This window comes from Penicillium diatomitis, assembly GCF_028827545.1.
Source record: "Penicillium diatomitis strain IBT 30728 chromosome Unknown utg000004l_segment0_segment0, whole genome shotgun sequence".
NCBI classification, from domain to species: domain Eukaryota; kingdom Fungi; phylum Ascomycota; class Eurotiomycetes; order Eurotiales; family Aspergillaceae; genus Penicillium; species Penicillium diatomitis.
Window position 1 is genome coordinate 2998305 of NW_026623176.1, and position 11642 is coordinate 3009946.

General features: G+C 40.7%; 3 protein-coding genes across 3 annotated transcripts; 1 reads left to right on the forward strand and 2 right to left on the reverse strand.

Moving 5' to 3' along the window:
* Positions 1-5692: 5692 nt before the first annotated feature.
* On the reverse strand, positions 5693-6256 carry N7539_004288 (uncharacterized protein; the record flags this gene model as incomplete). Its single annotated transcript, XM_056933890.1, has 1 exon — positions 5693-6256. One exon carries the CDS (start codon positions 6254-6256, stop codon positions 5693-5695), a length of 564 nt encoding a protein of 187 aa, XP_056791431.1.
* Positions 6257-8553: 2297 nt separating this feature from the next.
* On the reverse strand, positions 8554-9051 carry N7539_004289 (uncharacterized protein; the record flags this gene model as incomplete). Its single annotated transcript, XM_056933891.1, has 1 exon — positions 8554-9051. One exon carries the CDS (start codon positions 9049-9051, stop codon positions 8554-8556), a length of 498 nt encoding a protein of 165 aa, XP_056791432.1.
* A 571-nt stretch (positions 9052-9622) lies between these two features.
* On the forward strand, positions 9623-10902 carry N7539_004290 (transposase; the record flags this gene model as incomplete). Its single annotated transcript, XM_056933892.1, has 3 exons — positions 9623-9983; positions 10138-10560; positions 10631-10902. 3 exons carry the CDS (start codon positions 9623-9625, stop codon positions 10900-10902), a joined length of 1056 nt encoding a protein of 351 aa, XP_056791433.1.
* Positions 10903-11642: the final 740 nt, after the last annotated feature.

Genomic DNA, 11642 nt, shown 5'->3' on the forward strand with positions numbered 1-11642 from the left:
CTTATCTATCCGGTCGGTACTATAGATTAAAGTCGAATTCTAATAATAAAAGTACCTATTATATCTACTATTAAGAGAGCTAATAAATCTTATTAAAGTAATATAGGTTCTTATAGTCTATTATAATAGTAAACTAGAGGACTATCTTTAGCTCTAGATACTATTTACGTAATATATATATAATCGCTAGTAATTTCTTATTATAGATCTTATAGTTTAACTCTACTAGCGATAGTTTTTAGGAGATATAGATATATAGTATTAATTAACTATTATCTTATTACTAAGATAGTACTACTCTAGTAGTATATCCTAATAAGTCTATTTCTATAACGATCTCGCGGTCCTCTTCGAAGTAGATAAATATAGGAGCCGTAATAAATAGTTCCTTTAATTCTATAAAGGCTTCCTAGTAGTTCTAGGTCTATTAAAATTCTACTTTCTTTCTTATTAGATTCGAGAGAGATACCGAGATAATAGCGAAATATAGTATAAATAATTAGTAAAAGTTAGTAAATCCTAGGAAACTTCGTATATCTTTTACGTTCTTCGGTATCTCCTATACTCGAATAGCTTTAACCTTTTTTAGATCTATATATAGGCCTTCTCCTACGCGAATAATAAACCTAAGATACTTTACCGAAGTCTATTCGAACTCTAACTTCCTAATATTATATTAGAGGCTAGTCCTCTATAGCTTTACTAGTACTTTACTTACTTTTCACTAGTAGTCCGCTAGTAATCCTAATAAGTAGATAATAATATTATTAATATATATAGATATAAAATTATCTAGATATTTATATAGGATCTAGTTAATATATCGCTAGAATATCGCTAGTATACTAGTAAGACTAAATAGTATTATATTCTACTTAAAGAGACTATATTATATATAAAACGCTATTTTCTACTCCTCGCTTAGAATAATTCGGATTTTATAAAATACTATAATAATATTAAGCTTAGTAAACTATCTTACTTTTACTATATTCTATAGGATCTTACGAATTAGAGAAAGGAGATAATAGTCCTTAATACTTATCTTATTTAACCCCCTATAGTTAATATAGAAATAGACTCTACTCCTAGATTTTCGTATAAGTAATACTAGGATAGCTACTAATAACTAACTAATATATATAAAATTTTTATCTAGTAGATTAGTTAGGATTTTTCGTAGAAATAATAGTTCTTCTCGATTTATTCTATATAATAGTCTATATAGCGGTTATTCTTCGTTACCGTTTTGGTTATATTTTAATAGGATCTTATAGTTAATCCCTAGGCGATAAGAAGGGAGTTTATTCGCGAGTTATTAACTAAATACTTTAAGCTATTTCTAATAATACCTTAGTAGCTTTTCCTTTAGATTAATATATATCTTCGGTTATAGTACTTTATCGATATTATCTAATATTACCTTTCTAATCTATAGCTATTATAGCTCCGAAATACTATCGAATAGCTATCGAATTAATCTTACTAATATCTTATTTATCTATAGGGTCTTTATTCTAGATAGTCTAATTAAGGGATTCTACCTATTCTAATAATATATTCGGTAGCTATCTTTATTATAAATATCTAAATATTCTTTCTTAGCTAAATACTAGCTATTTATCTACTTAAGCTAAGAGTTATCTAATATTATATTATCTATCTAGTTCTCGATAATATAGGCGAATATATTCTCTTATTAGTAGCTATAGATATTAATATTAAGATATATAATATAGATAATTTGCTCTTAATTTACTATAACCCTATCTAGGGATTATATTAGAATATAAATATATAGGAGATTAAGAGATTTAATAAGCTTTCTATTTACTATTATATAGCTTTAGTAGCCTTAGTCGACTAGGACTTTTATAAACTAAATTCTATTTACTCTAATATCTAGGAGAAATAGTAGTAATTTATTCTCTAAAAGTCTCTTAATCCCCTTCTACTCCTATTCGCGACTAAGAATAAAAGCTACTTATTTTCTAACTTACTTAATATAGATAGGCCTTTATCCGAGGATCCTATATTCTTCTCTTCGCTTTCTATTACTAGTTATATCTTCTTAATCTTATTACGCTTTATCTTCGAATTAGTAATATTTCGATCCTTCTTTAGTATACTCTTTACTATATAGCTAGTACTTAGCTAATTAGCTAGGAGATAAGAGTATCTTAGAATATAGTAATCCTTCTATCCGTAATAAATATATAGATCTTTATTTCTATATTATTAGATTCCTTCCGAGCTTATCTATCTCGCCTTCTTCTAGTCGTCTTTATTTCGCTAGTATTTCTAGTATAATTCGGTATAGTTTATAGTAACTATAGAGATCTAGTCTATTATATCTAGATCTTTCTACTAATAATTAAAAGACTTACTTTTACTATTTCTATTTAAGTTTAAGATATCTATATCGGTATTAATCTTATATAAGTAACTTACTAGCCCCGAGTAGATAGCTAGAATCCTACGATTTATTAGCGTAGCGCTTATCTCTTTATTTAAAATACTTAGTAGGATCTATCTTCTAGCTTTATTAGGCTAATTAATAGCTCCTATATCTATAAATTCCTTTTCGAGTTTCGGTAAGAAATAAGTAAAAAACTAGCTATCTATCTACTTAATTTAGTAGAGCCTTCTTACGGCCTACGACTATATATTTAGGTCTCTATATATATCTTCGAGGTATATAAGTATATCCTCCGGACCGGTAGTATCTCGCGAGTATTTTATATATATTCTAGTATTCTTCTATACTAGCTTCTCTAAGTATAAGAAGATATATATAAACTAATCTTATTTATAGCTAATTACTTTACCGTTAATAGCGAGCTTATTTTCTATTATAATCCGCTAAGTTAACTAATCGTTAATACTTTCTATAAAGAGCGGTAGATCTAGGAGTTAAGGCCTCGGCCTATATATAATAGTAGATATCGATTCGGCGGGGGTTAGCGTAGGTTCTACTATCGTTTCGGTACTATTTCCTTCGGTCGACGAGCTAGCTATCTATCGCGCTAATATATCTTTAAGCTAGCGAATTCTTTTATCTTAGGCGGTAGCGCGCTACTACTATAAGTACTAGCTTACTTCTATCTATTATATTATCGCTTATATCTATAGGGATAGGGCCTACTACTACTCCTAGGGATTTATAATAACTAGGTATATCGTATACTAACCGATAGAGATTCGGTAGCGCTCTATTATTCTAATATTCTAATATTCTGATATACCTAGAAATAGGTATCTTCTAGGGCTTTCCGATACGTCTCGAGCGCTAAAGAGTTATATATAAGAGTTCTATTCCGATATAAATAAGCCGCTAAACCATAGTTAATCTAGGGGTAAAACTAATAAGATTCTAATAAAGGTACCTAGGTTAACTCCCTAGGGCTTTCTAATAACTAATAATACTTCTAAGCTAGTAAAGAAGGAAGATTATTATATATAAAGGGCTATAGCAGAATTAACTTAATTATACTAGGCTAATATACTATTTATAATAATCTTAAGGAGGGAAAGAAACGGTCCCTCTTCGGTAGTAAATAATATAGGGGCCTTTCTGCTAAAGGCGGTATCTGTCCTTCTAATCTAGTATTCTTCTGCAGAAGAATACTAAGACGGTCTTTCGCCGTTAACTACTAACGTGATCCGGAAGGCCATAGCTAATAGTTTACTACCGGGCTCTGGCCCGTTATAGTTAGAGCTCTAAAAATAGCGTAGAAGCCGGAAGGATTTTGTATATTTTTAAATAGCGTTAGAGCCGAAGGAGGGACTTTAGCGACGATTCGATATAATAGCTTTAGTAGCCGTATTCGATACGTAGGGATCGTTAAGTCGTAAAGAGGTACGAAGTCTATACTCTGTAGAAGGCGCAAAACGCGCCGAAAAACGATAGAAAAAGAGGTTATTATATAAGTTATGCCTAGGTAGTGAGGAAATATGAATAACCTCACTTTTTGTGCGCTAAGCAGGGCTTATAACCTATTAGAGGCTACTAGGAAACGTAGCAGACCCAAAAGAGGGGAGAAAGGAATGGTGAGATTGTATCTGGTGAGAGGTGCCTATCTAAGCTACGAAGGTGGTATGCGTGGGCGCGCACCACGCTAGTGAGACGCGCCAAACCACCAAGCTATCTCAACAGTTTATATAGAGGAATTGTTTCTGACATGTTAAAATTATAGTAAGTTAATTACAGGCTTACACGAGCTTCAGGAAGCAATTCCTTAAGCCATGTTCATTGTTGTACGCGAGAATGGAAAAGCTTTAGAAGGACTCAGAAACTTTCATTCAACTTGGCTGCGTGGTATCAAGAATCTCAAAGGCTGAAGAGGAGAAAAAGAAAAGGGAAGAGACTACAGTCCATCCTGAGTTTTGAGATGGTGCGCGTGGCACACGTGGTGGGCGTGGCACACGCCCTCTATCCTCCCATGTCCTATCCTCATCCTGAGTCAGTCCTGCCATACTCACAACATTCATATGGCTCTTCCTAATCGCCGTATAAATCGCCGCGGTTAGGAATATGTTCTTCCATATGGCACACGATTTGATGCTTAAATTGCATACAGTGGTATTATAATATGTTCTAAATTCTGTTTAGAAAAGTATGACTTAATCATTTTCAAAAATTGTGTTCTTTTCGTGGAACCGTCATGTCACGTCAGAAGCTGCATCTTCCACGAACCACGAAACTCTTTGACACTAACGACGTCTTTTAAGTTAATTGGATTTATGTAATGAATGTGACGACCATCATTCAGGCTACAGGAGAAAGGTGTTTTCAGAGTAGAGTGTTATTTTGGAGACTAAATACAAAGCTGAAAGGAAGAAAGAAGGAAGAGAGAAGAAAGATCTACCGAACAAAACAGAGTGGGCTGGCGTAGCCACAAGCCAGCCAATCACGTGTCCTCCCATGTGTGGGAGCCCCTATCAAACCTTGACAGTGAAAACGTCCGTTGATTACTGTATGTTGTGCTAGTCCCGAGGTTGAAAGAAGCCCAGGGAATAGATCCAGGTCAGCTTTACCACCTATTTACCTGGACCCTTTCCCCAACCCTATTTAGATCCAGATTTGATTCAGCTTCTTCCAGACAGTCGAATCGTGGTGTAAAAGATATAATATGATAGATTGTTCGTAAATGATCCGAAATCACCTATGCTCTTACCGCCTACACATATATACACTGCCGACGACAGCGGTGGCTCTCATTCCAAACCCTTGGACGCCCTCAGCGTAGAATTGCATCTCCATAATGCCATCGTGCCCTTCTTCTTCCGCCCATGCTAGCGGAATCTTTCCACTCAGCGACTTGGACTCTAGGTCGACACCGTTTCTTGCAAGTAACTTAAATACCCTCTCATTCCCCTTTCCTGCCGCTAAGATAGCTGCGTCCGTCCGTCAGAACCCTTAGAGTCTAGGCTGACGTCTTCTGTCGCGAGAAGTAACTTGACCACCGCCAGCTTTTCGGTGTTTTCAGAGGTGCATTGGGATATCGCGGTGAAGTAGTGGACTGTCAATGCTTCAACATAGGAATGAATATTAAGGAGGTATCGAGGCCATTCGTGAGGAAACTTTCGAGGTTCAGTTCTTGAGGAGTCGCGGAGGAAGTTGCAGTTGGAGAGTGGAAGAAAGCGGCCAATCCCGATACGGCATCACTCTGCTTTATGATTCAGAAATCGGCTATCTATTCCTCTCCTCGTATTGCTCGCGGATCCAATCAATTTCTGCATTGACGAGATGGTCCAACCCCTCAGAAACAGGAAGTTTATGAATGAAGCATTTGCAAGACGGATAATTACCCCAAAATTTCAATCGAGGGTTAAGTTTGGGAAACATTCCATCCGTCAGGTGTTCATTCCAGATTTCGCGGCGGAACCCCGGAACCAAGGATTCGATATATGTTTCGAGTGCCTGTACATCTGGATTTCGCTTTGCTTCTTGCATCTTCTGCGGATTAAACTTCGGATTTGCGAAGAGATCGGAATAGAAGTTCAACAGTCGCCAGCGCTCCCAGGTATTGACTGAAAGGAACCCGTAGTCAACCTCGGATTCTTTGCAGAGCAAAGGTTCATCTTTCGAATGGAACTCGCATACGGCGTTCTTGCATGAGCAATTTGGACACCCACTGAGACCATGTGAGACCTCTGACATGAGGCGGTAGATTCCGATTGTTTCTGGCGAAGGTTGACGGGGGTAGATACCATCGGAAACGAGAGATGATGTCGCAATACCTTTAGTCGCCATGATATCAAGTAATGCGTCTGACTCCCATGCTGTTGCTATTTGATTGAGCGATGCATGGTTGGCAAGCTGGGTGTAAGCCTTTGCAAGGAGTTCCCTCTGGGCCCTGCTTGTGCAATAGCAGAAGCCGAATCTGATCCACTCTGGGTCACCGGTTTTGGGGATGTTGTTGAAGTCTCGGAGAAGAATCCTGTACAATAATCCAACAATATATTCTGATCTGGACAGAACACTGTCATGATCAATGGAAAACTTTTCCTCCAGCTCTTGTATGGCCCAAAGCTGATAAAGGTACTGTCCACCATGATTGGGGATGTCGAAGGAGCTTGATTGATACCGACTGAAAAACCATGGAAAGCAACCGCATTCTTCCGCGTCAGTCTGTGCCATTTGATACTGGATCCAATGCCCAATAAATCTACCTAGAGTATGGTGCTCGACAAAATGTTGAAGTATTTTTGACGAAAATCCGCAGGTCAAACCGTTGTAGATGCAGAAAAGATTGGCGACTTCCATTTCTTGCGCGCAATTATTAAATCCAAAAGTCTTGCAGAGATGATCGTCTCGAAAGAGCTCTGTTAGGAAATGAGCTCGGGAGATCAAGTCGTTCATCACGGCAAGCCATTTCCTGGTCATGAATTTTAGATAGTCCACGTCATTGGGTCGATTCTTGACACAGCAGACGAAGACATGTCTAAACCAGTCTTTTGATTGACATCTCCTTGAGCAATAATTCATGCGACAGGCTGAGCAACGAGATTCACATGATTGACCACACAACTTGCATTTGTGTGAATGGGAAACGCGCCTGAGAGGCATTTCGTCCGGAGATTCCAGCTCGAACATGGAACGGATATCCTGATCTTTAAGGCGTTCGGCTTCTGTGAATGTCACCTCTATCGATCGATGATCAAAGCGGGCCCCTGAGACCCATGCGTACCCCGGCTTATTATGAATTGGTGCAATAAGCAAGCCGTTATTGAAGGCCGTCGGCATCATCATCAAACGCCTATAAGAGGATCAGCAAACCGTTTCATATATGTAATTTCTGACAGGTTAACATACTGGAAGCCTCGATAAGATGCATTATGGTATTCGGGGTCCCGCTGCCATATACCCCCTGTCGAGGAAAGTGCATGCGAGGACTGTGCCCTTAAGTCACGGTGCTTCGTCGGCGGACTATTGAACAAAGTCTGGAGAGAGACCTTTAATTCCATGAGTAAACGGTTCATAGCCAAATGGAGTTGCATCGACGAGCTGCCTTTCGATGTCGGAGAGGGCATAGGCACGTTCCACCTATATAGTAATGTCTCATGTGTTCCTCGCACGCCAAAATGCTCGTGAGCGCGGACTAGTGTATGACACAACAGACAACAGCGCCTGCTACATCCGATATATTTGTGTGACTGGTTTCTATCTTCCGGCGACATTGAGTACTCAAAGTAAGCTAGGAGCTGAGTTTCTGCGTGGTGAAACTCTTTCTCTCGTTTCGCTTTGCACAACTTAGTGAATCGAGCGGCATTCTGTGCAAGATAACCTGTCCAGCTAGGGTGGAAAGTGATACCTAGAGTTTTTATGACATCTAGGAGATTTGTGTATTCATCTCCGACCGCGTGTCTCCGCTTTTTCTTATGCCGGCTTTGGTTAATGTGCCGACCTTGATTTTCACTGTGCCGAAAAGACACAATCTCGATAGATCGAAAAGGTCGATGGCCCTTCGCGATCTCGACGAAGATATTTGCAGCATAGCAAACCCTAGCCAGAAACAGTAAAGTATCATTCTCTTTCTGGTGTGTAAAATGTCTTCTTAGGGCGGCCTTCAGCATGAATCGAGCCCGGGGATCTCTCCAGAGATCAAATATATGACTCATCACTTCCTTGAGTAGAGTTGCCTCGTCTTCTGGTGTAAGATCAGGCTGACAGAGGCGGCAAATCTTCTCGAAAAGCTCAGATACGCGGCTTTTGATCTCGCATAGTGTTTCACCAGTGCAAAGAGTGTCTGATTTCACATCGGTCAACTCGTCCGCGAGGACGGAACGGTTTGCTCGTACGGAATAGTCTAGCGGTATGGCAAACGTAAATCCATTGTCGTCCTCCCACTCCTGACTCTGCAAAGATGGAATGGTCGAAAGTCGTTCTGCTAGCAGAGAGAATTTCGGCATACTCTTGACTGAGCCTGAATTTGTGTGAGATCGAAAAGCACGCTTCAGCGACTCAAGGTAGGACTTGATCCGTGGCCATTGATGATCTGCAACGAGGTTGAACATTGCAGACGTATCCTCGTCTGAGGCATACCCTAGCTAGACTTCAGTAACCAACAAAGCACATGCTGAAAGACCTGTTGGGATCTGAAACGAACCTTTTCTCGCGATCCCTTCCATGCGTAACTTCCAACTAGCCAGAAAGTCATCATCTTCCTTCTCAAGTCCCTCATTCTTAGCGCAAAATATCTTGACATGCTCCTCGTTTTCATCGCAGACCATCATAGCTGCGGAAACGTGTTTTGCATCAATCGACGACTTGGCCTTGGGATCAGTTTTGAAGCGAGCTAGCGTTTCGGCAAGTCGGTCGAGGAACTGGTTCTTCAGTTCGATGTGGTATTGTTCGTGTTCTCGATCAGTGCCCAACCCCGTTGGATCTTCTGGGTCATCGAATTCCTCCTCGTTGGAATAGGAAGGTGACTCTTTATCATTCTCTGTGGTTCCCGTCTCTTGTGTTGATTCTTCGAGGGCCGGTGGACGGTCAGAGATTAATGCCAGAAGACATATTGCATCCTCGAGGTTTTGATGCATGGACATCGGATATGAGTTCGGAGATATCACAAAGAGACCAGGGTGTAAAAGTAAAGTGTTCAAGCTTTGCACTCGCCGAGCGCCCAAAGAGGTAATTCAGTATCTAACATTTAGCGGGGACAACTAATTTCAAACAAACGCCTCAAAGCCGTTATAAAATCGCGCTCGAAGCGAAAATTGGGGATAGGCAAACCCCGAACCAGAGCGGGGTTAAACATGCGACTGGACATATATTTTGGTTACGGCTACTGGTCGCCGCCAAGAATGTTCTTGAGTATTCATTATTGTTACTGTAATTTACCATGACTCATTAAAGGTACATTAGTAGATGGGGGAATTGCTAAAACGACACCCCAAATTGCTAATTGCACACCCCTATTCCCCCATCGGGCCTAGTCTTTGTAATTGTATTACTATCTTCTATTACTCCCCCCCCCCTCCCCTCGTTTGGAGATTGCAGGATTTCTACTATCACACCGCTCATGCGGGCTATGGGCGCATTCGCAAGGTTGAATCTGCCCTTCTTAGCATTGAATCTAGTAAGTAAGCCCCTGCTACTACTGCTACTACTACCACTATGTCTATGCAATTCGTCGATAACCTCAGATTCGATGATTCTGATGATTCTGATCTGCTAGAGGGCCCCGAAGAGACCCTACAGGGTCAGGGCCAGGTCAGCATCGAAGAAACCCAATTTGCCTTACGACCTGCCGAAACCCGCCATGCTGCCTCCGAAGATCCTCCCTCTGCCTACGAACCCCCTCAGGTGTATGACCTTCCCCCACCCCCTACGCCTAAGCGATTCAAATCGGCCGAAGATGGAGTTTCCTACATCAACCACTTCGCAGAGGATAACGGTTACGGCGTGACTACCGTGAGATCCAAGAAGGACAAGCGTGGGACAGCCAAGGTGGCTGTCTATCTCCAATGCGACCGAAGTAGGCCTGCCCCAGTAAGGTCGATAGGATAACCCCGAATTCGAAAGACATTTACCCGGTCAACTGAATGTCCTTTCCGCGCTGTAATACGGCGACGAGAGGGGCCCGAAGCCCTGGGTACTAGAGGTTACAGTGCCAACACATAATCACCCAGATGCGCCTCGCTCCGTGCACCCAGTCCATCGCCGCCGAGTCATCAAGAGTCTCGAGAAGGATATTTCAAGCAATTTCGATCAAGGCTGCTATCCGAGGCAGATACTCAGTTCACTTCAGCAGCATGGCCATGAGCTTATACAGGCGAAGGATCTCTACAATCTGAAAGATCAGCTAATTATTGATATCCTTAATGGCCGCCAGTCTATTCAGGCCCTTCTTGAAGACCTTACCAACCAGGGAGATTGGATATTCCGATATTGGCTTCGAGAAGATGATAATAGCCTATTCTGCCTGTTCGCTATGTTCAAAACAAGCGTTGTACTACTGAAGGCTTCACCGTACGTTCTTTGGATGGATTGCACATTCAAGACGAATCGCTATAAAATGCCGCTTCTTGATATTGTGGGAACTTTATGTGCCGGTTAGTATAGTAATTTACCTACAAATTATAACACTTCGCTCCCTCTTACTTACACAAAAAGCATGATTAGGCCAGTCCTTCTACGCCGGCTTTGCATTCATGAGCAATCAGCAAGAGCCATCATTTACATTCGCCCTTCGCTGCCTTCTTGAGGTCTACGAGACTGAAACGATTAGCAAAGGTTATCCATCAACTATCTTTACCGATAAAGACGATGCCAATATTGCTGCAATTCGCGAGGTCTTTCCAGAGACTGATTTGATGCTTTGTCTTTGGCATATTGCCTGCGACATCAAGAAGTATGCTCGCCCCCCTTATTACACAGCAGCTCGCTTCCACTGAAGAGGTTTTCGATAATATCAAGCAAGAGGCAGAAGATCGATGGGAGAAGATGCAGAAGCGCTGGAATCGAATCGTTTTTGAAACTACTGTGGCAGCTAAGGACGAAGCATGGAAACGGTTTAAACAGCAATATACAGAGCCAATCTTCGCCGATTTCCTAGTCTATCTGAATAGGGAGTGGCTTACTGAATCAAGTCACCAATTCCTACGCTGTTACACTAAGAAATATCTTCATCTTGATGAACTGACGACCTCGAGGAACGAATCTGCCCATTGGCTACTTAAGCGTGATCTTCAGGGTACCCGAAACGATTTATTATGGACGTTTTTGTCTTTCTAACATACACTTTTGCTGCAGAAGAACAAAATTGATGTATCGATCGCGAATCAGACGATCAAGCAGCGACTAGGTGCACTAGTATTAGTACAAGACGTTCTTAAGAGGGTCTCTCTCTTCGCCATTAACAAGGTTATGAGGCTATTTGTATAATGTCTCCTACCAGGTCTAACTAAACCCCTAGTGCCTAAGGGTTGCGAGTGTGATTCGGCTAATACTAGTGGATTTCCTTGTATTTATTGTTAAGGTAGCTACTTTAGTAAGGTAGCTAGACTTAATTGTTAGGGAAGAGATAGCTCGTAGTAGTTAGATTGGTATAAAGACTAATTCTTAGGGATCTCTACCGGTCCCTTCTCTGGTGCCTATCTTATAGTCCTCCCTCTTCTATTAATCGATCGATCGA